Consider the following 21,307-nt stretch of genomic DNA (forward strand, 5'->3'; position numbering starts at 1 on the left):
AGTCCTTTGTCCCTGTAGCCCCTAGGAGTCACTTGTGAATGTTATTTTCTGGCACAAAGAATATTTTTTTAAAAAATTTAACTTACAATGAAAAAATTGTAGCTATATACAAAGGGGAGAGGATACAAGAAAGAGAAAACTTTGTAAGTAGCCAGCTTTTCACTCTGTGAACTCTGTGAGTGTGCTGTGTGTATCTTTAAAAAAAAAATCTCTCCACCTCTCAGCCCGCCTCCTCAGTATTTGTCCCTGGAAATTTTTTTTTTTTTTTGTCTCCAAGTCTCCTCAGCCTCAAAAAACAGCTAGCAAGGAAAATTCCCTTTGTAGTTTCAGAAACAGGTTTGTTGCCATGGAACCCACAATGCTACTGGAGTAGACTAGTAAAAGGTAACAGCCAAAGATCTGGTCAATAGATAGGCTGTGGTTCTTCTTCTGGAAAATCCTGACTGGTAGGATTCCTTTAAAGGCTCTGCCCCAAAGTGCTTTCTGTCATTACTTCAGCTACTTGAAAACTGAAGCTCCAGGAGACGGCAGAAAGAGAAACTGCCTAGGCTCCAGCGCTTTCTACCAATGGCCAATCCTAACGGTAGTGCTGTTTCTAATGGGACTCTACATAACCCTACGACCCAGCATGGAAAAAGGCAAAGCAGTGATTGCGTGAAAAACGGCATCTCAAAGGAAGCCCAGGTAAGAAGCTATCTACCTCTTACATCCTCAATCTGCACAGCCAAAATAGTTCTGTGTGTCTTTACAACACTGTTTAAGCCAGTCTTTACTCAAAACAAAAAAATGAAAGAGAAAAAAAAGTTTCTTTCATAAGACGTTTTGTTTTGTTGTCTCTATGTTTTGTCTAATCATTTATGTGTGGCTGCTACGAAGCTTTGATGTGAAAAGGGAATTTCTTCTCTAGACAAGAGAAAATGCATACAGAGCCACAGGATCCTAGATTCTTTAAAGTACAGAGTTTGTAAACTTTTTGTTTACCCTCGAGCATTTTGGGGGAGATGATTGTGAAAGAATAAACTCTTAGATTCACCCAAACAGCCTTTTACACTCAGGATGCTTCCTCAGTAAAAGAGAAGTGAGGGAAAATCTTGTGTAGATTGAATGGGAGATAACCCTTGCCCCTGGGGAACATGAAATGTTTCTCTGGTTGGAAGGCTCTTTTGGATATTTAACAAAGAATTGTCACAGCCTACTACCTGACTAGAGGTTAGAATCTCTCTTTGAAATTGGACCCCCAGTATTCCTTTCTAAAAAAACACTTCCGGAGTGTGGCTTAGGGTAAAAGTAAGGCAGCTTCTCTAAAACAGACTTCCTAGTTGTTTCCATCCCACACTTTTCTCCCTCGTTTTTTTTAATTTTTTTTTTTTATTTTTTTATTTTTGGAATGAGGCTGGGGTTGTGGCAAAAGATGTGGGGGATTGTGCTAGGCAAGAAAAATAAGAAAGTACTTAAAATAGTGTCCCAAACCTGTGAGGTTCTTGAATAAAAGCAATTGTCCATGTTGCATACCATGGCCTGACTCTCTGGTCTGAGTCACCTAGTGACCTAGTCTCCCTTAAGGACAAACTTGAGTAGACAGATAGGCAATCTAACTGGGGTGAATTGAGAAAGCTGTATGTGGAATGCCTCACAATGCTTCCCTGTTCAATCACCCTAAGGTGCTAGCCTCTACTAGGGGAAAGTTCAGGTTGTGTCAAGCACACAGAACAGACAAGGCTGGCTGGAATCAAATTTGCAGGTCTAGTTGGGAGGTGTAAGAGAATGCACTCAAGAGCCTGCCTTGCACAGTAAAATGATATGGTTCCCCCATACATATCCCTCTCTTATCAAAAGACATCAGGAAGCATCTACCAAAAACCTGGAGTAGGATGAAGAGAAAGGGCTTAAGAGAAAGCACACAGCACTAAACACTATCCACTCAGATCATTGCTAAGATGCCCCTTGTCCCTGAAGTACCTGTTTCTCTTGCCACTGTTTACCTTCTAGGTTATTCTGATTCTTGGGTATCTTATTTGAGCATAGATGCCTTCAAGCAAGTTTTTTTTTGTTTGTTTGTTTATCATGGTTTCATAACTGCATTCTAGTGCTTGGAAATAAAAGAGTAAATAGACAGTACAGTCATTACTATGTAAGGACAGGACCCCAGAGGTACATAAGTGTGCAAAACCACCACATCCTTAGTCATGGAAGCTTCTTTAGGAGCAACTGACAGTGTCACTCCTGTAGCATTTCTTGACAGCTCTTTCTGACCAGCAATCCAGATCCTGTTTTCTAAGATATATTTAGATGTTTCTAAGTTGAAATTGGCTTCTACTGAGAACCTCTGTTGTGCTTAATAAATATTTGCCTGAAATAATAAGCTCTCCTGAGATCCCGACAGGATGAAGGAAACAAGGGCCTATTTTCTTCCTCCAAAGTATGAATAAAGTTGTCTTTATTATCATGATCCTCAGGCAAAAATTTTAATCCAAGGGCCCCTTAACAAGCTACGCACTGACCTTACCTTTTGGCAAAAGCCATCCGAGCATGTTAGGTGCCTGAGATCAGTGATCTTTCAAATGCTTTGCTGGGACTTAGGTCCTATGGGACAGTGCCTCGAACCCTACTAGCTTCAAGGAAGATCACTTTACATTTTCTTTTTCTACTTCTTTGTGCTCACACTAAAACACAATTACCTCTTTCACATGCAGCTACTAAGTAAGATTTTGTTGGCAAAAGATTTCCCAGCATAGTAAACTGAAGGTAAACACTGTTAGGCAGTTTCTTGGGAATGTCCTTCATTTTCGTCCAGGGTGGCTTGGTGTGAACTCTGTGGTTCCTGCATGTGGGCTCAGTAGCCAAACTTCAAAACTCACCAGACACCAGAACTGTTTCATTTTGGAAATCATCTAGAGTTTCTTTCTGGAGCTTTTCTGATCCTTAATCTTACTGCCTTCCTTCCCTCTTAAGCCCCATATGCCCCAGGGATGAACCGAAAAGTCTTTTTATCACTGACTAAGCCCATTCTTTGTTTAAAAGGCATTGGAGGGATCAGAGGGACTGTTACCACCTTAGGAAAATGTGAATGATCACTGAGCTATATGTAGACTATGCTTGAGATGTAGTCATAATCACCACAGGCTTATAGTATTAAGCAATGTAAAAAAGAATGGTATTAAGCTAGCTTCATGGTGGCTCCACTCTCCTTGGAGCCTCTTTCAATTGATTCTTGTGCCCCATCTGAGTTCTGACAAAGGACAGATTTCCAAGAGGTGATTATTTTAACTGTGGTGGTGCTTTATGACTTAGCAATAGGAACTGGACATGTTGGGGATTCTATTTGTTTAAAAATATATAGGGAAGCCATTCTTTCATAACCATTTTCCATACTTGCATATATTTTGAGGAGTTTGTTTTGATTACCGATTGCTCTCAAGTTTTGGCCATGATTCCTTCCCCTGTTACAAAAAAAAAAAATTACCCTATTTTGTTCAGTTTTGTTTTGTTTGGAATAAAGGCTTGTGTGTTTAAACTAGATACGTATCTGGCTGTAAAATCCAAATACATCAACTCAAATATATTCCACACAAAATCAAAATTATTTGCATAATTATGTTCATCCTGGGGAGACAATAAATGATTTGTCCATCTTCATCGTTCTGGGCTGTTGTACTAACATCTGATGCTGGAATGCACAAGCTGGAAGAACTCTTGGAATTGTCTCCAGACACCACTAAATGTTGTTGGAAAATTAATTTCTTTTTTACTATCTACAGGAGATGCTCAATAATATCTATTAAATTTAGCCATTAAACCTTTTCCCTCTACTGCTATTATAGGAGAGTACTCAATAATGTCTGAAATATAGTAGGAGCTTAGCAAACTCTAGACATAAACTCTGAATTCCTTCATCCAATGGAAATGTATTAATCTTCACATTGTTTGGTTTACCAGTAGTATTTGTCACAAATATTCACTCTCCCTTACCATGGACTGAATATTGACTGAGGGTTTTCCCCAAGTGTTCATGTGTTAAAGCCTTGATACTCAGTATGTGGTACACAGGTGATGAGACTTTCAAGAACTCATTAGATGACTAGATATTGCCCTTGGAAATAAAAAAGGTAGTTCTTTTGGTACCCTGAGTTGGTTCTCATCAGAGAGAGCTATAAGAGAGAATACAATCCCAGAGTCATTCTATCTCTTTGTCTATATGTGATCTCTTGTTCTTTGCCATGAGGTAATAGAGACAAGGGAGCCATTGTCAGGGCCAGCACTCTTATTTGAAGACTCAGTCTCCAAAATATAAATGTCTATGAAATAAACCTCTTCGTAAAATACTTAACTTCAGGTTTCGCAATGAGCAATGAAAACAAAGTGATACACTTTTTCCTTAAGGCATTTCTTCCCTTGGATTTTAGGATGTGCTGCTCTTGGTTTTCCTCCTTTATCAATAACTACTCTTCTCTAGTTTCTGTTCTTATTTCCTGCTCATGTCTTTGACCTACAAACAATGGCAGCCCAGGGGTTAACCCTTGCATCCTTTCTCTTTTCCAATTGCATTGACTCTCACAGGCTATCTGTTGTTCATGATGATGTGACCTTGTCTCCTCACTATACCTGCAGCAGGTATTTACAGACAACTATTACACACACACACACACACGCACACGCACACACACACACACACACTTGATTCCCTATTTAATCTCTGGCCTTGAATATTTTAAAAATTCTTAAACATAACTTATGAACAACTGAGTTCCTCTTTCCATTGCTTAAACTGCTCTAGTTATGGTCCTGCACTTCTCAGTAAACAACAACTCCATCCTTCCTGTGGCTCAGACCAAAAACCAGTATTGATTTTTTTCTTTCATTCTATCCTTTTTACATTCTCGTGTGTGTGTGTGTGTGTGTGTGTGTGTGTGTGTGTGTGTGTGTGTGTGTACATATGTGTGGGTGCATTTGGGGTACAAAAGAGGACATTAGATCCTCCGGAACGTGTGAGCTGCCTGGCATGTTGGAAATTAATTTACCATGCTTTTCAAGAACAGTAAGCATTCTGACTTCTTTAGGACCAAATTTTTAAAAATCTCTGCTATGTGATATGTAGGATTCATTGTAACTATCAAAGTTTTACACTCTGCTATTATGTATGCCATTGTACTTGTAACATCCAAGAACAAGACAACTAACAACTATTTTCTTCAACTAGGAGTAGTAACCCACACCTATAACCCAGCACAGAGGACAGAGAGATGTGAGAGTCAGAATGTCAAGGCCAGCCAAGCCTGAGAATCTGTCAGAGAGAGAAAAAGACTGGAGAAAAAGAGGGAGAGAGGGAGGGAGAAAAGAAAAGAGGGAGAGAGGGAGAAAGGGAATATACAATATTTGTAAAAATCACTAGGCACAAGGTCATTTTTGATGGCCAGGTACCAGAAACTTTTGGGTGGCATGTAGACATTATTTGTGTTCTATTCCAAACCCGGAGATAGGTTTGATCTTTTAAAAGCAGGATGTTTTCAAGAAAATAAAGATAGAAATGAAATGTAAGTCCTCAGGTCAATATGATTCTTACTGCTTCTTAGAAGAAACAAAATGCCTAGATTAGAAAAGAAGCTGGCTAATCCCTCAGACATGTGGGCTTGTCACCAGGTGCTAATAAATTCTGCATTTCCCCGGCATCTGATATCTACGAAGTCAGTTTAACCTATTTTCCCATCAATGACTTCATACACAAAATAATTTTATAAAATTTTAACTAATAAACTTTTATATTGCTCTATAGTTAAGAACCTTACAAATAATAATTTGTTCCATCCTCAAATGACCACATTGGCTTAAAGTGTTGTTGTACCCATTTTATAGATGAAGAAATAGAGTCTTAGCAAAGTAACCTGGCTAAACATCTAGTGTTTACAGGCTGGTCTTTTTGTCTAATTTTGTCACTAGACAAAAAGTCATTTACTATAGCATTTTATTATAAATATTTGCAAACTTACACATTTTTTAAAAAAAAGTATTCTACACGAAATGCTCAGATATCTATCACTTATATTCTACAACTGGTGTTTTGCTATATTCTGTTGTATATCTACTCATTATCTCTCCTTCTACTCATCCATCAATCCACATATTTTATGTATTTTAAAGAAGTTGTAGAGCAATTATACTGTGTCCCTAAACCACTAAGCATGCATACCACTAACTAGACTTCAATATTGGCCCATAGTTCTTTTATTTAAGGTAAAATTTACAAATATTTAAAGTATATCTTTCAGTGAGTTTGATCTAGACTGTCTTTTGATTAATTTTAATAGATTTTCCTAAAACCATTTGGTTGGATGCTTTCAACTTCTTAACATGGGAAACAGTCTGTAACATGGGAACAAATCTCTAACATGGGAACCAATATACAGATTATCATCTGGTCAGGTAAAAGAGGGGCTCACCTGTTGATTTTCATCTGGAGAAATAACGATTTTTTTACATACATAATCCCAATGTGATCAAGAGATACTGTCATTTTTGTTTTTTAGAACATACCAGCTAGTGAAAGGTATTGTGAGCTTAGAAATCCTCACAATTCCATCTATCCTTTATCTCCTAAAATGGCGGAACAGCCATGTCACCAGGTTGCCACTGCCTTCCATCATCACCAACATGAGTTCTGGTCTCTTGATATTCAATTCAAGGTCCTTCCTGGGAAGTTCTAGGAAGTTCCTTTTCTAAAACAAACAAAATACTCTTTTTCACAACTAATATCATAAAACAAGAAGGGGCAGCATGAAAGAGTGAAAAGAGATCCTAAGATCTCTTTAAAGAAGAGTTATCAAATACAGGAGATACTTCCAAGGAAGGTGAAGGGGGCTACAAAGTAGGGAACAGGTTAGAACAGAGATGGGTCGCAAAAGAGATTAAACAAATGTGATATATATATATATATATATATATATATATATATATATATATGAAAATGCGGTACTAAAACTCATTACTTTGTATGCCCATTTTTAAAAACTATTAAAATAAATATTGTAAAATTGCATCCATCAGCAGTAAATACATTTTTTTCCTTCTCAAAATAAAAACTACACATAAAGCCTGACATTTCTGCTTTGAAATATTACATCAGGGAAATTAATTATAATTGGAGTTAATTATTATTATAGACATAAATATTTACTTTTAAAGTAAATTTCAAATGTACTTCTACTCTATGATTTATATTTAAAGTAAGTTTGCCCCTTTAGAAATATCTTTAATCCTCATGATAGGCACTCAAGTTTCACAGAGAAGTAGCCAGTGTTTGGAAAGATTGTATAATAGTCCATATCTAGCCAACTGTAGAAACAGGATCTTCTAACTCTTAATGGCACATATGCATCACCAAATCCTTCAGCCCTAATGGCCTCATGATGTCAATCAGACACAGAGCCTGGGTCTCTCGCTCACATGCCCATGCTTAAATCCAGTTTCACATTAATAGGTCTATGAACTCATGCAAATAGCTTGACTTTTTTGCTTCTTCGGGTTCCTCACCTGGACAACAGAGACAGTAATAATACCTGCAATGGGGCTGTTCTAAGAAATAAATGCATTAACAAATACAAGTTCCCATAAAAGTACTAGCACCAAGGGGAAATACTCAATAATTGTGCCACGTTATAAATGTTTACACATACAAAACACTGAAGTTTATGATTCCATCCTTTCTTTGAAATATTCTCAGAATATTGAAGATGCCTTAACACTCAGTTATAAACACTTGAATAAAATATCATGTCCTCAAATGAAATTAACTGAATGTTAGCACACTGTATTATGAGGAGATGCAGGTCTCCGGCTGGCTGTAAAAGCAATGCAGTGAGTTCAAAATTCCACAATAGATCTTTTCATTGTCATGTTGAATTCTTCCCTTGGTTTTTACCATGCCCATACACATAGCCAGTATTTGTAACACACACGTGCACACACACACACAGACACACACACACAGACACACACACACACACAATATGCTATTAGTTAATACACTTTCTCAAATAATACTTTTGGAATTAGTAAAATTGCAAAAGTTTATGTGATTCTAAAAGACTAATGCTTGAATTCTATCTTGGATTTTCATAACATGAACTCAAAGATTGTATACAGCATATGAAAAAACAAGACTTCCTATATGTCTGTCTTAAAAACCATTTATCATTGCCTCACAGTATTACATTAAGTAGAATGTCCATTCCACATTCTATTCTTCTGAATCTTAGACCAGGCTTATTTCTGAATGCACTTCACTCTGGCTCCTTTCCCAGCTTTTCCAAGCCATCAGAATCAGTGATTCAGTGGGGACTCTGGCTTACACAATATGATAAGCTGCCTACTTTGATATTTATGTTAAAAAATTGACTCAACATCTTCTCAAACATTAAAATAATAATGACAAAAGAGACCTATGACCTCATAAAAACATATTATTGACTTTCAAAATACGTCTTAGTGATGTTTTTCCTTGATCTAATGTTTCTGTTCATAGAGTATAAAAACTCAGATGGCTGATGCCTATTGGTTCAACCCAGAGAACCCAGACTTTAGAATTTCATAAAACTGCAGGAATCAATTTTTTAAAAAGCTGATCATATTATTAAAACTTCTTTTTTGTCATAATCTAAAAAATTATAATAACTTATTATCTATCATCAATATTGCCATAAACCCAAAGCAGAAATGACACCAACATCTAAGGGATATAATGTCTGATTAAAGATAGTCACTAAGATATATGCATATGCACTTATGTGAATATAGATGTATTCATGCTATATGGATATAAATGTATACACATGCATAAATTTTAATTGTACCATAGAATATATATTAAAATATTTAGCAAATCCCCTGCAAGTGCTATAGACCAGCAGTTAGGAAAAGTTAGAATCATTAAAGAGAGGCAGAATGATGTGAATGGGCTGCTTATACATTTGTCAAACTCCAGTACCACAGTTACTCACTCCTACATCTTTTAAAACAGAATTATTTTGCTACTTTCCAGGAAAACACCATGTTGGTATTACTGCTGATGTGGCTTTTGTTTGAGTAAACAACTGCAGCCACTTGCCTAAGACCTCAAAATGACATTTGGGAAAACGTATTTGTCCCACTATCAATTTCAGGTACCCATAAACGACACATACCATGACATGAGCAAAGATCCCAAACCAAACCTTAGGGAAGCCTGGTATTTAACATGTTTGTCAGACAATGGGAATGACTTAGGACAAATAGGAGAATCTCACAAATGACAGAAATTAGGCTTAGAGTTAGCTAGGACAGCTATCTGTGTTTTCCATGGAGTCACGCTTCCTATTGGTATTCTTATTGGACCAACTGGACCAGATATTCATATATCCACTCTAATATTCAGCAATAAAAGTGCTTCATGGCAGCCCAAGGAAATGATTTAGTAGCTAAAATAACAATCTGCATGTACCTGATTTGGATCCAATTATTCCTGTCTTGTACCTGTAGAATACTTTGGGATCAGAAACTATAATGACTAAAAGTTTTCTGTGTTTCCTACATTGGTTGGTTTGTGGGTACAGGTAAATAAATGCTTGTAAAAGTTAGATTTGTTCTGAATTTTTTTCTTTGGATGATGTCAGATACCCATCCTCTCTGATCCACAGTGTCATTACTTGTGACCATTACACATTTGTATATATGAATGTCTATCTAAATTTAGATCTAGGTTAGAAGTTGGTAACCCTTTTCTATAAGTTGATAGATAGTAAATATGTTTAAGTCATTCAGTGTATCGCAAATGTTTGGCTCTATCATTGAGCAACCATGGACAATGCATGCAGACAAGTGTCCCGATAGAACACAGAAGGCATGAGCTGGCCCATAAGCCACTGCTTATTAATACCTAAACAATAGAATTCCCAATGATGGTGGAAATAATCAATGCTTGATTTTTTTTCCAGTAGGCTAACCATAAACCACATGCTGTAATTGTGCATTTGGAATATAGATAGAATAATTAAGAATCCAAATCTCTAAATTTTTAATTGTTTAAATTTAAACGTAACCAGCCTTATTTGGCTATTGGCTTCTGTACTGGATAGAACAAATCAAAGAGATGAAATTTTGGGATATGCTCCTATAACTTATTTGTGTGTAGCTGGATCTGGTATAAGAGGTAGCACAAAATAAACATTCACTACATACCTACAGTCAAATAAATGATTATATATATATATATATATATATATATATATATGATTAATGACTAGATCTTTTATTTTTGTTTTACTTTTCTTAATAAAATAATTAGCTATTACCTCTGAGTATATCTTTCCATCTATTCTTTTCTTTTTTCTTTTTCTTTTTTCTTTTTTTGTTTTTCAAGTAATTTTTAATTAGATATTTTATTTACATTTAAGATGTGATCCCCTTTCCCCATTCCCCCCCACCCAGCAACCCCTTATTCCATTCCCCCTCCTCCTACTTCTGTGAGAATGTGCCCCCCATCCACCAGCCCACTCCCACCTCCCCACCCACGATTTTCCGCACACTGGGTGTCCAGCCTTCACTGGACCAAGGACTTCCTCACCCACCTATGCCTGACAATGCCATCCTCCCCTATATATACAGATGGAGCCATGGGTCCATTCCTATGTGCTCCCAGGCTGGTGGTTTAGACCCTGGGAGCTCTGGTTGGTTGGTTGGTTGGTTTGGTTGGTATTGTTGCTCTCCCCAGGGGCCACAAACTCTTTCAGCTCCTTCAGTCATCTCTCTCACTCCTCCATTGGGAACCCCATGATCAGTTAAATGGTTAGCTGTGAGCATCTGCTTCTGAATATGTCAGGCTCTGGCAGACCTCTAAGGAGACAGCTATATCAGGCTCCTGTCAGCATGCACCTCCTGGCATCCACATCAGAATCTACTTTTGTTAATAAAATGATTAGCTATTACCTCTGAGTATATCTGAATTTATCTTTCCCTCTATTCTTAAAATATAGTTATTTTGAGTGCAGATTTTATCTCACTACTAAATACAAATTTCATGAGATATAAATTCTAAAATGAACTTTTCATACTGTTTTCCCATGACTAACACAGATATAGGTATTTAGTAGAGACTTTTTAGCTATTAGTAAGCATCAGAAGAGGAATGATGACATCCCAGTGGCTACTCTACTTCTGACTTATGTTCTAGTCTATCATGTCTCAATAGTCTAGCTTCATGTTTCATTTTGCTTAAACACTGGTCCATAGAGTTGAGTGATTCAATTCAGATATGTATTTTCCTGCTTTATGGCCTGTACCAAGTTATTTAATGCTGTGTGCCACTCTTTTTTTTTTATTGGTTATTTTATTTATTTACATTTCAAATGTTATCCCTTTCCCAGTCTCCCCTCCACAAATCCTCTATCCTATCACCCCTCCTCGATGCTTCTATGAGGGTGCTCCGCCACCCACCCACATCACTACCCTAGCATTCCCCTCTACCGGAGCATTGAGTCTTCACAGAACCCAGGTCCTCCTCTCGACTTGATGCCAGATCACACCATCCTCTGCTACATATGCAGCTGGAGTCCCTCTATGTGTACTCTTTGGTTGGTGTTGTGGTCCTTGGGAGCTCTGGGGGGCAGTCTGGTTGATGGATATTGTTGTTCTTCCTATGGAGTTGCAAACCCCTTCAACTCCTTCAGTTCTTCCCCCTCAGCTCCTTCAGTCCTTCTGCTAACTCCTCTATTGGGGTCCCCCTACTCAGTCTAATAGTTGGCTGCAAGCATCTGTATCTCTGCATCTGAGTTGGTCAGGCTCTGGCAAAGCTTCTCAGGAGACAGCTATATCAGGCTCCTGACAGCAAGCACATCTTGGCATCAGAAATAGTGTCTGGGTTTGGTGTCTGCATATGAGACGGATTCCCAGAGGGAGGGGCAGTCTCTGGATAGCCTTTCCTTCAGTCTCAGCTCCACTCCTTGTCCCTGTATTTCTTTTAGACAGGAGCAATTCTGGGTTAATATTTTTGAGATGGGTGGGTGGCCCCATCCCTCAACTACGGACTGTGCCTAACCTCTGAATATGATCGCTACAGGTTCTCTCCCCTTTGTTGGGTATTTCAGCTAATGTCATCCCCTTCAATCCTGGGAACCTCTTGCTTTCCTGGCATCTGGGACTTTCTGATGGCTATCATCAGTTCCCCCTCACCCACTGTTACACACTTCTGTTCAATTCCTGACTCTCTGTACATCTCCCCTGTCTTCTCCCACACCTGATCCTGCCCCCCTTTTCCTTCCCCTTCCTTCTTCCCTCCCAAGACCCTCGCTCCCTCTACCTCCCTTGAATATTTTGTGGCCCATTCTAAGTAAGATTGAAGCATCCACACTTTTATCTTCCTTCTCCTTAAGATTCATATGGTCTGTGAGTTGTGTCATGGATATTCTGAGCTTGTTTTTTTGTTTGTTTGCTTTTTTGGTTTTTGGTTGGTTTTTTTTTTTTTTTTTTTTTGCTAATTTTCACTTACAGTGAGTACATACCATGTATGTTCTTTTGTGACTGGGTTACCTCATGCAGGATGATATTTTCTAGTTCAATTCATTTGCCTAAGAATTTCTTGAAGTCATTGTTCTTAAAAGCTGAGTAGTACTCCATTGTGTAAATGTACCACATTTTCTGTATCCATTCCTCTGTTGAGGGACATATGAGTTGTTTCCAAATTCTGGTTATTGTAAATAAGGCTGTTATGAACATAGTGGAGCATGTGTTCTTGTTATATGTTGGGGCTTCTTTTGGGTATATGCTCAGGAGTGGTATAGCTGGGTCTTTCAGTATTATTATGCCCTATTTTCTGAGGAAATGCCAGACTGATTTCCAGAATGGTTGCACCAGCTTGCAATCCCACCAACAATGGAGGACTGTTTCTCTTTCTCTGCATCCTGGCCAGCATCTGCTATCACCTGAGTTTTTTATCTTAGCTAATATGCTTGATATAAGGTAGAATCTCAAGGTAATTTTGATTTGCATTTCCCTGATGACTAAGGATGCTAAACATTTCTTTGGGTGCTTCCTGGCTATTTGATATTCCTCAGTTGAGAATTCTTTGTTTAGCTCTGTACCCCATTTTTAATAGCTTTACTTGGTTCTCTGGAGTCTAACTTCTTGAGTTCTTTTTATATATTGGATATTAGCCCCCATTGGGTGTAGGATTGGTAAAGATCATTTCACAATCTATAAGTTGCCATTTTGACCTGATAACAGTGCCCTTTGCCTTACAGAAGCTTTTCAACTTTATGAGATCCCATTTGTTGATAGTTGATCTTAGACCCTTGGCCACTGGTGTTCTGTTAAGGAAATTTTCCCCTGTGACAATATGTTCGAGGCTCTTTCCCACCTTCTCTTCTATTAGGTTCAATGTAACTGGTTTTATGTGGAGGTCTTTGATCCACTTGACCTTTGTACAAGGAGATAAGAATGCATGGATTTGCATTTTTCTACCTGCTGACCGCCAGTTGAACCAGCACCATTAGTTGAATATGCTGTCTTTCTTCCACTGGATGGTTTTTTCTTCTTTGTCAAATATAAGATGACCATAGGGGTGTGGGTTCATTTCTGGGTCTTCAATTCTACTCGATTGATTTACCTGCCTGTCTCTGTACCAAACCATGCAGTTTTTATCACTATTGCTGTGTAGTACAGCTTGAAGTCTGCAATAGTGATTACTCCCAGAAGTTCTTTGGTTGGTCTTGCTGTCTCTGATTGAAGCATATCCCTTCTGTGATCTTAGGTGTGTCAGCACTCCTGGTAGACCAGTTCTCTGGGCAGGATTTGGCTGTGGAAAGCTGTGTCATAGGGGTGACACTGGTAGAAACCACAAGGATCCTGTTCCTGAGTGCTCCAAGGTTCCTGTGGTCTCCTGTTGGGTCCCTCTTTGGCCAGTTATTGGAGCAAAAGTGTTGGTCTCACTTTTTAACTTAGGAGTGATAGCACTCCTTGTAGACCAGCTCCTTCTGGGCAAGATTTGGGTACTGATAGCTGTACCACAGAGTTAACTTCTAGGTGCAGATGGAAACTGGCTCTAATTTCTTTATGGAGGCACTCAGAGCTATGAGTTTTCTTCCTAGCACTGTTTTTATTGTGTTCCATAAGTTTGGGTATGTTGTGCCTTTATTCTTATTAAATTCTAAAAAAATCTTTAATTTCCTTTTTTATTTCTTCCCTGACCAAGTTATTATTGAGTAGAGAGTTATTTCACTTCCACATGTATGTGGGTTTTCTGTTGGTTTTGTTGTTATTGAAGACCAGCCTTAGTCCATGATGATCTGATAGGATATAGGGGATTATTTCAATCTTCTTGTATTGGTTGAGGCCTGTTTTGTGACCAATATGGGCAATTTGGGAGAAGTTACCTTGAGGTGCTGAGACAAATGTATATTCTTTTGTTTTAGGGTGAAATGTTCTATAGATATCGGTTAAATCCATTTGGTTCATAACTTCTGTTACTTTCACTATATCTCTGTTTAGTTTATGTTTCAATGATCTGTCCATTAGTGAGAGTGGAGTGTCAAAGCCTCCCACTGTTATTTGTGTGAGGTTCAATGTATGCTTTGAGCTTTAGTAACATTTCTTTTACAAATATGAGTACCCTTTCATTTGGGGTACAGATACTCAAAATTGAGAGTTCATCTTAGTAGATTTTTCCTTCATTGAGTATGAAGTGTCCTTCTTCATCTTTTTTGATAAGTTTTGAGTTAAAGTCAATTTTATTTGATATTATAATGGGTACTCCAGCTTGTTTCTTGGGACCATTTGCTTGGAAATTTTTTTCCAGCCTTTTACTTTGAGGTAGTGTCTGTCTTTGTCACTGAGGTGCATTTCCTATATGCAGCAAAATGCTGGGTCTTGTTTTCATATCCAGTCTGTTAGTCTATGTCTTTTTATTGGGGAATTGAGTCCATTGATGTTAAGAATTAGTAAGGAAAAGTGATTGTTGCTTCCTGTTATTTTTGTTGTTAGAGGTGGAATTATATTTGTGTGGCTATCTTTTGGGTTTGTTGTAAGACAATTATTTTCTTGCTTTTTCTTTAATATATTTTCCATCCTTGTGTTGAAGTTTTCCCTCTATTATCCTTTATAGGGCTGGATTTGTGGAAAGATATTGTGTAAATTTGGTTTTGTCATGGAATATCTTGGTTTCTCCATCTATGATACTTGAAATTTTTGCTGGGTATAGTAGCCTGGGCTGACATCTGCCCAAGATATTCTGACTTTCAGAGTGTCTGTTGAGAAGTCTGGTGTAATTCTGATAGGTCTGCCTTTATATGTTACTTGATCTTTTACCTTTACTGCTTTTAATATTCTTTCTTTGTTCTGTGCATTTGATATTTTGATTATTCTGTGACAAGAGGAATTTCTTTTCTGGTTCAATCTGTTTGGGATTCTGTATGCTTCTTGTATGTTTATGGGCATCTTTTTCTTTAGGTTAGGGAAATTTTATTCTATAATTTTATTGTTACTGAGCCTTTGAGTTGGGAATCTTCACTCTCTTTTATACCTATTATCCTTAGGTTTAGTCCTTTCATTGTGTTCTGGATTTCCTGTATATTTTGAGTTAGGAGTTTTCTGCAATTTGCATATTCTTTGATTGTTGTGTCAATGTTTTCTATGCTGTCTTCTATACCTGCCATTCTCTCTTCTATCTCTTGTATTCAGTTGGTAATGCTTACATCTATGACTCCTGATCACTTTCCAAGGTTTTCTATCTCTAAGTTTGTTTCCCTTTGTAATTTTTTTATTGTTTCTATTTCAATATTTAGATCCTGGATAGTTTTGTTCAATTACTTCACCTGTTTGGTTGTGTTTTTCCTGTATTTATTTAAGGGATTTATGTGTTTCCTCTTTAAGGACTTCTACGTGTTAACCTGTGTTCTCCTATATTTCCTTAAGGGAGTTATTTATGTCCTCCTTAAGGGAGGTATTTATGTCCTTCTTAGAGTCCTCTATCAATATCATGAGACGTGATTTTAGTTCAGAATCTTGCTTTTCGGGTGTGTTGGTGTATCCAGGGCTTGCTGTGGTGGGAGAACTTGGTTCTGATGTCAAGTAGCCTTGGTTTCTCTTGCTTATGTTCTTGTGCTGGCCTCTTGCCAACTGATTATCTCTGGTGTTAGCTGGTCTAGCTGTCTCTGTGCAACTTGTTCCGCCTGTGAGACTATAACCCGGTGATCTTCGGTGTATCAGCATTCCTGGGGAGCAAGCTTTAACCTGGCAGGTTTGGAGTGGGGAGAATTGTGCCATAGGGTCATCTCCCAGGCACAGATTGAATCCAGAAAAATCATGTCCACAGCTGCACTGTGGTTCCTGAGTCCACTGGGCCCCAAGTAACTCACAATTGTGCCAGGTATTGGGGCAGTAGTGGTGGTCTCACCTGTGAGCTTAGGTGTGTCACCACTCCTGGGGGACAAGCTATCGAAGGGTGGGATTAGATTCCGGAGAGCTGTGGTACAGGACAGCTCCCTGGTGCAGATGGAAACCAGAAGCCCTGTACTTCTCCTATTATATAAAAATAAACTTTAGATTTTGGTCATAGTTGGTGATATAGATGCTTCTCTGACAGGATAACTTAATTCTCAAACTTCTGAACATTTCTTTTCCTTTTTTTTTTTAAATTTTCTTTTTTTATTCTTTTGAGACAAGGTTTCTCTGCATAGCCCTGGCTATCTGGAACTTACTCTATACACAAGGCTGACCTGGAACTCCTGGAGATCCATCTGCCTTTGCCTCCTTAGTGCTAGGATTAAAAGCATTAAAGGCATAAGCCACCACTGCCCAGCTTCTGAACCTTTCTAACCATAAACCCAAGTGAAATTTTGTTAATTAATAAATTAAAATTTATGCATGCTTCAGGAGAGGAAAGCAAGGTGAATTAATGATCTACAGTTAACATCATTTTAGTATTTTAAACTTTTCTGTTTAATTTTTAAAAACCAAAATGAATTTTTGGAGGATGGCAAGATTTGAACCTAGGAATTTATATGAGATAGCCATGCCCTGCATCTGAATTTTTACCTTAGCCATGAAATAAAAGAATCTCGATGACATTTGTCTTGTTTGTACATGTTACAAAGATACTGAATTTCTTAGTATATAAGCCACCATATCTCAATGATACAATCATTGAAAATTGATTCCTCATTCATAAAAGACTCAACTACTCTACCCAGTTTCTTAAGACAGGCTCATTCTGGTTTATGCAATAAAAAGGGGGAGAGGTAGAGAGTTTTGGGGGATGCCTGGCAGGAATCTGACATTGGTCAATGACAAGGAAATGGACTGAAGGCAGGAATCTGTCCTTAAGCTAGAACAAAGAAGTAATTTCAGGCAGAAATCTAAATCCTAGGCTAGAGCAAAGAAGAAATTTCAGATAGGAATCTAAATCTTAGGCTAGAACAAAGAAGCAATTGCCGGCAGGAATCTAAATCTAAACTAGAACAAAGTAGGCTTCAGGCATGAAAACGACTTTGGCCTAGGACAGGGAAGTAGGCTCAGATATTTCGGTTAAGCTCTGATAAGCCCTTAGAAATAGTGATCACAGGAATAATCACCAGACTCTGTTATTGTGTTCTTTGACTATCTGGGTTTATTGTCTTGTTTGTTCCTTGACTATTTGCATCTATTGTATTGCTAGTTCCTCAACCTAGAACTGACCTTAATACTTGCATGCAATTTAAACAGCATAAAAGCAAAAAAAGGAGGAGGAGGGATGGGATATGTAGCTAATGGGGGAGAGGTGGAATGGGGAAAAGGGATAACATCTGAAATGTAAATAAATAAAATATCGAATTTTTAAAAATTGCAAATGTTCCGCAATTTTAAAATATGTCTTCAGAGGTGACCTTAGCTAGTAAGATTAAAATAAAGATACAATAAGGAATATTGTATAGACTAGGTAAAGAAATGGCACTTTGTTTTTCTACCTACTTCATACTAATGAGAACTCAGCCATATTTGTCTGCAAGAGATATGAAAAATGTAAAATCACCATGAGAAGCTAGAAAAGAAAGTGAATAGTCTTTACCACACTGACAATAGTAGTAAAATATTCCTAAACATTTTATCAGAGATAACAAATGTTATTCATTATTTTAATTAAATGTAGGTTTTAAAGTAAACTTTATTTTTAAAACATAACTTGAATATAAAATAAACATCACACACCAAAATTAACCAGACCCAAAGTCTACACATCTCATTGAACTTTCATCTAGTTAGAATAGACAGGATAGGAAATTCATGGAACTCTTTTCAGTTAGGTTATCCTAGTATCTTAAAACATCATGAAAGCCCAAGAATCATTATGAAATTAATATTTATAAACTATGATGAACTATAGAATTGATTTGTATCTCATCTGTTTTTCCAATCTTACTTTTATTCCCATTATACAACCTAGAATATTGAGTTGCATTTGGTTTGCTCTTACTTAAAAGAGCATTTGTTAAAAAAAAAATTTCTACCCTTTTATTTCTAGTACATACAGGAGGAATCTGGGAGGAATCGGGGGAGGGAAATGGTAACTAGAATATATTGTATAAAAAAGCTATTTCAAAAAATTAATGTATATTGAAATTTACATAATAATAATTGAATTTCTGTGTACTATTTTAAAAAGCAGGTAGAAAATAGAGGGTTTAACAACTCCCTTATTTCTGAATGACTACTTAGTCTGAAACATGGGGATAAATAAAGTGTTTCTAAATCTTTTTATCTGTAAAGTACATAACACAATGCTATGGTCCACATGCATTCATTACTTAGTGGCCATATTGGATTGTTTCCAGAACCAAAGATACCAAAGTCTACAATACTCAAGCCTCTTTACTGACAAGATGCAAAATGCTATGTTATTTTATGTAGTCGATGCATGTTCTCCAATTACTTAATGTCACTTTAGATTAATTATTACACCTATTAATGATAAAGGCTATGTAAATACTTGTCATGTTGTGTTGTTCAGAGAATACTGACAAAAAAATGATGCCTGTGCATGCTCAGTACAGGTGCACTTTTAAAAAATATTTTTTATCTAAGGTTGGTTAGATATAGGATGGACATAAGATGTGGGAAGATGTCAAGGTAACAATTTATCCCAAACAGCTTAATGGAATTCAGATCTTAAACAATGCAATTTAAATTGCACTTAAGGCCCTGCCAAGTAAACTAGAACTGCATGCATTTCTCATTCTTACCCCAACTCCCTGATACGATCTTAGTGCTATGTCATTCGTATGCCTTCAGCAATATCAACTTCACATGCAACAGTACTTTAGAAGGGAGTACTAACAGCCTTGGGATCAATCAGATATTCAGCTGTTCAAAGTGGTGCAATTTCCTTGAATTACCTGGTACATGTTTGATTGAATTCACCAGTGGTGTCATCTGGGTTGGTCTGTTCTAGAAGTTTTAAATCAGTAATTCAGTATTTTTATTTGTTGTGGGTCTACTTAAGTTTCCCTTATAAATCAGATTTTAGATCAAAGTCTTCCTTGGAATGTACTCATGTCACAAATGCTCTAACATGTTAGCATATACTAACTTATGACTTCCCCTTAGGATAGCACTCTCTGTTCAATCAGCAGTAATGTCTCCTGTTCCTTTCTAACTCTCATAATTTGAGTATTCTTCCTTTGGTTCAGTCCAGCAAGGTTAAGTTTATTTTTTCTATTTGGTGGAGGGTATGGGGGAGGAAGGGACAGAGTTTAGTTGTCCTGGAACTCATGCTGTAGACCAGGGAACTCACAGGGATCCAGTTGCCTCTGCCCATCTGCCTCTGAGTGCTGGGATTAAAGACATAAACCATTTGAAGAACAAAATTCTCTATTGTTTATTTAAGTTTCATTGTAATTTTTGTTGTTTTCTTTAGCTTTATTTTATTCTACTTTTTCCAGTGTCTTAAGGTAAAGTGACAGATTATTCATCTGAGATGTTCCTTTTGGGACATAAGCACCAGGGCTGTACATTGCACACAAAACACTGCTTGGTTATATCTCATAACCTCTTTTATTAATTCCAAAACGTTTTCTAACTTCCTTTCATTTCTTCTCTGATTCATTCCAATTTTGGAATGTGCTGTTTCATTTCCACATAATTGTAAATTTTTCATTTTTTTTCTGTTATTTATTTTTAATTTTATTGCACGGTTCCAATTGTTTTAAATTTATTGGGGCTTGTTTTATAGCTAGCTTGTATATGCTCTTGAGAAAGTGTGTATTTTTCTGTTTGGAGGAAAAGAATTCTACAGATGTTTGCTGTTTTATCTATTATCAAGAGTGGAGTATTGGAGAGTACTATTATTGTAGGATATGCTCTTATTCCATTTCTGTCAAGTTTTCTTTCATGTATTTGTGGGTTTCAATAGCAGTAAACATGTTTTTGTTGTTGTGTTTTCTAGAGGATTGCAATTTTACCTCTATACAATTATTCTCTACAGTAAGACAAGACTACTTCTCTCTTTCTATTTTTAAATTTTTTTTCCTTATTCATTTTACATCCTGCTTACTGCCCTCTTCCCAGTCACCCCTTCCCCTTCTCCTCCCACAATCCTCCCCCCACCACCCCTCCCCTTTTCCTCAGATCAGGTGGGGTCCCTCTGAATATCCCTCCATCCTGGCACTTCAAGTCTCATCTTCTCTCACTGAAGCCAGACAAAGATAAATTTGGGGTTGAAAGTCTTGTGGGTGAGCCGGTGTTCCCGGATGGCTTAGCAGTTAGGAGCACCGGTCTCTCTATTTCCAAACAGTTTCGTTCAAAGGTCGACGAGTGCAGAAGCACAGCTCTTGCAGAGGCTGTTTTTACAATACCACCTTTTCCACTCCAGCAGTTTATTTGCATCTGTGAATCTGTGTTTTATAGTGAATATAGCCGGATTTCACTTTGCTTTTACGCAGCTTGACACTCTGCCAGTTGATGAGATTGCTTTCTTCATTCATTTTTACTATGTGACAAGAATCATTGGGTTGATGACTGCCAGGTCTTCTGTTTTCTTAAGCTTTGCTTTGCTTTCTAGGTGTCTTGTATCTGATCTAACTTTAATACTTCCTTTGGATTTAGTGAATGCTCTGGTGTAATGTTTTTATTACTTTAATAATTTTTTTTTAATTCTTGAGTTTTCTTTATAGTTTCTTTGATACTTAACATAAATATACTGGCAATGCTGCCGTGTGGTAGAGCACTTGCCTGCCATGCATAAGGTCTTAGATTCAAGACACAGTACTCTCCAAAAGTAAATATATGTATCTATATGTATGTAATGTATGTCATACAT

General features: G+C 37.3%; 1 protein-coding gene across 1 annotated transcript in view; it reads left to right on the forward strand.

Annotated features, from left to right (window-relative positions):
- Positions 1-376: 376 nt before the first annotated feature.
- Sptlc3 (serine palmitoyltransferase long chain base subunit 3) overlaps positions 377-21,307 on the forward strand; it is a 118,180-nt gene continuing 97,249 nt past the window's right edge. Inside the window, exon 1 of the mRNA XM_034496555.2 lies at positions 377-684. Coding sequence (XP_034352446.1) covers positions 568-684 — 117 coding nt within the window. The 5' untranslated portion in view covers positions 377-567. The remainder of the gene's footprint in view (positions 685-21,307) is intronic.

The sequence above is a fragment of the Arvicanthis niloticus genome, chromosome 2, assembly GCF_011762505.2.
Source record: "Arvicanthis niloticus isolate mArvNil1 chromosome 2, mArvNil1.pat.X, whole genome shotgun sequence".
NCBI classification, from domain to species: domain Eukaryota; kingdom Metazoa; phylum Chordata; class Mammalia; order Rodentia; family Muridae; genus Arvicanthis; species Arvicanthis niloticus.